Raw genomic sequence first — 3,360 nt, forward strand, 5'->3', positions numbered from 1 at the left:
TGAATTGCACTAACGCCTGGTGTATCTGGATGTCATTTGTGCCTGTGACACCACAAATTCATTTGAAACCTAAAGTACATTATTCAAGTTTCTAGTCAATAACATTTATACCAGTTAACTAGCAGGCAATGATCATCTGTAAGAGAGAGAGAGAGAGAGAGAGAGAGGGGGCGAGCAAGAGAGAGAGAGATTCATAGAATTCTAACAAACTATTAAAAGAGATTTGTGCAAATAATACATATGGAATGACATTAAATTGTAGTTTTGAACTATAGCTCTTTTGCAGAAGTAGAAAACTTGCAATATTCTAAATCTAATTACATTTACAATTGAAACTGCTTAAATTTTTAATTCCAAAAGGAAACATTAATAAAATAAGTCTGTAACACAATGAAGGAGTTACGTAAGTTGTTTACAATGGATGCATTCTTTTCGTACACCAGAGATTTCTCAATTTATATATTACGAACAGATGTAAACGTACATAATGAGTGCGAATCTCATTAACAGTCAAAGTAAACTCTCATACAATATGGAGCGGCCAATTGTTGTTCAGATATCAGACATTTATTATCCATTTTTGGCCACTGTCGGCGTACCTGGTAAGTTATTACTTCAATTACCAGTTGATTATTTCCTTTTAATATTATTTTTAGTTGATGACATTAGTTAAATAAATAACAACTTAAAATGTGAGGCAAGCCTCCATATATTCATCAGAAAGTGTTTGCCTGCAGTTCCAATATCAAGAATTAGTCTAATATGGTGTTATTTGTCTAGCAAGTGTTTACACAGGGTAAATGTCTGAGCATTCTTGGTTATGTTCCAGTATTTGCATGACCAAGGAATGCTTATGTCTATACTTCAAATTGACAGCTCTTATTTTATAAAGGCTACTGGAACCTTAACAAATCTGCGAGTTCCAATCTCGCAGACTGAGTACTTCAGACAGCTGAACTTCACTGGTAGAGCTAGGAAGAACTGCTGAGAAGCACAAAAGCTGATGCTTTGGGCTGGGATCCTTCTTCACTTCCCGATCTGAAATGTCAGCTTTCCTGCTCATCTGATGCTGTCTGGCCTGCTGTGTTCCTCCAGCTCCAAAGTGTGTTATCTCAGACTCCAGCATCGATAATTCTTACTATCTCTGATTTTATAAACCCACTGCAAGGCCGAAGAAGGCTCTTGACCTGAAACATCAGCTTTCCTGCTCCTCTGATGCTGCCTGGACTGCTGTGTTCCTCCACCTCCCCTCTGTGTTATCTGAACTTTGCCGGCAGCTGTGCATACTTACATGTAACAAAGTTGATCAGGCCTGTTCTGTTTTAGAATCCCAACTTTAATTTTTATTAATTCCTTTCCACTACCTTGGAAATTTCCGTAACTTCCTAAAGGGAATATCATACTGTATTGGTTTGTCTATCAGTTCTATTCCACAACAGGAATGAGGCCAGTCTGAAAAGTCCAATGGTTAAGTGCAATCAGTCATCACCGGTATATGAAGAATTCTTAATTGTTTCACATAGCACAATCTTGTTTGCATACAATGTGTGTGTTTTTTAATTACACCTCTGAGTATTGCTATATTCATTATGTTTAGACATTAATGTAGATTCAGCTTTGAGTTCTACCACACTATTGATGCAGCCAAGATGAATGGATATATTTGCAGCTGATTGTTTCAATTAAATTACATCTGTGAATCTACTAGGACACTTGGAAACACTATCTTAAATATTCACACAATTAAATGTTGACTTCTCATCATCTCAACTGAGAAAACATTTCAAATTTACTCTCAAATTTATTTTTGTTCATTTTGCAGCCAATGTACTGACAATTATTGTTCTTGCACGTGGAAACTGTGGTCTTTCAAAATGTATCACTTGTTACCTGCTGAGCATGACAGTGGCAGACTTTCTGGTTCTTCTATTTGATGTAATATTGTATGAGATTAAGAATGTTTATTTTCCATACTCATTTCTGAATCATACTCCTATTTGCAGCCTGAACCTAGTTCTGATCTTTGCTTCAATTGATTGTTCTGTATGGTTTACTGTAGCTTTTACCTTTGACCGATTTGTTGCCATTTGTTGTCAAAAGCTGCAAACAAAATATTGCACCGAACGAACTGCTGTTATCATGATTGGAGTTGTGACCTCTCTAAGTGTGTTACAGAGTATTCCAGTTTACTTTGTATATGTACCTCGAGAAATAATTGACAATGTACCTTGGTCCTGCTATGTAAAAACGAGCTTCTACACATCACCTTTATGGGCAGCATTAATGTGGTTGAGATCAATTTTAACCCCATTTATTCCATTTATTCTAATTTTACTGCTAAATGCTCTGACGATAAGGAACATTATATTAGCTAGTAGAGTGAGGAGGGGGCTACGAGGAAATAAAACTGTTGAGAAACACAATGACCCAGAAATGGAGAATCGAAGAAAATCCATTATTTTACTGCTTGCCATATCTGGCAGTTTTATTCTTTTATGGATTGTAACTTTAATTTCTTATGTTTGTGTACATTTTGCAGAAATTCAGTTTTTAGCAGAAGATTACAATTCACCATTCACTATTTTGGAACAATCCGGGTACATGCTCAGTGTGTTGAGCTCTTGCACTAACACATTTATTTATGCAGTGTCACAAAGAAAATTTAGACATGAGCTGTATAATATTTTCAAACACCCTCTCAATTTAATTATATCTTTGTTTAAATAAAATTGTTCCAGGCTTTAATCACAGGTGCGCATTTTATCAGTTCTAGGAAGTAAAATATTGAACAAAGCTGATTTTGTGTCACTATTTATTATTTACACACATAGTAATCAGAAGTGGTGCAAATTTTCCAAGTACTTTGTTATGCTTGGAAGTATACCATCAGTTTTACAAAAAGGAGCAATCTGTCCAGCTGCTTTACTGAAATTAATTGATTGCTTCAGCACAATACAAAGGGAGTTATTGCAGAATTCTTCATGCATACTGCAAGGATAAAGATTGCATTCGGTTGTTCACTTGTTCAAGAAACTGAAGTTCCTTGTGATTAAAATCAATAACCTGTGTTAAGACTGATGATTTGAAGAGTCTAAAACTCTTTCCTCTGATTATGGTCTTTTACAATAATGGGGAAAAAAAGTTATAAAAAATGGCAACTGAATGGCCAGTTAGTAATTACAAACTAAATGTGTAAAATATGCTTGGATTGCTCTTTTTTTCTGTGCCAGCTGTTCAGGCAATTTCATTATTTCATCCCAAAGGCCAATTTCTAAATTAGGCTGTCAGCATCAAAACTTACACTGCAGATCATCTATGGAACACATGGACTGAAGTAAATAAATGCCCTAATGATTTGAA

General features: G+C 35.4%; 1 protein-coding gene across 1 annotated transcript; it reads left to right on the top strand.

The window, feature by feature from the left end:
• Positions 1–487: 487 nt before the first annotated feature.
• Positions 488–2,727, top strand: LOC125467722 (probable G-protein coupled receptor 139). Its single transcript, XM_048563881.2, has 2 exons — positions 488–602; positions 1,823–2,727. Exons 1-2 carry the CDS (start codon positions 488–490, stop codon positions 2,725–2,727), a joined length of 1,020 nt encoding a protein of 339 aa, XP_048419838.2.
• The last annotated feature ends 633 nt before the right edge of the window (positions 2,728–3,360 follow it).

This window comes from Stegostoma tigrinum, chromosome 34, assembly GCF_030684315.1.
Source record: "Stegostoma tigrinum isolate sSteTig4 chromosome 34, sSteTig4.hap1, whole genome shotgun sequence".
NCBI lineage: Eukaryota > Metazoa > Chordata > Chondrichthyes > Orectolobiformes > Stegostomatidae > Stegostoma > Stegostoma tigrinum.

Excerpts from the sequence above, each read along its gene's own strand:
- LOC125467722 (XM_048563881.2), top strand. The coding sequence starts at position 488 with ATGAGTGCGAATCTCATTAACAGTCAAAGTAAACTCTCATACAATATG. Across the intron at positions 603-1,822 it reads GGCCACTGTCGGCGTACCTG|CCAATGTACTGACAATTATT; the intron begins GTAAGTTATTAC and ends TTCATTTTGCAG.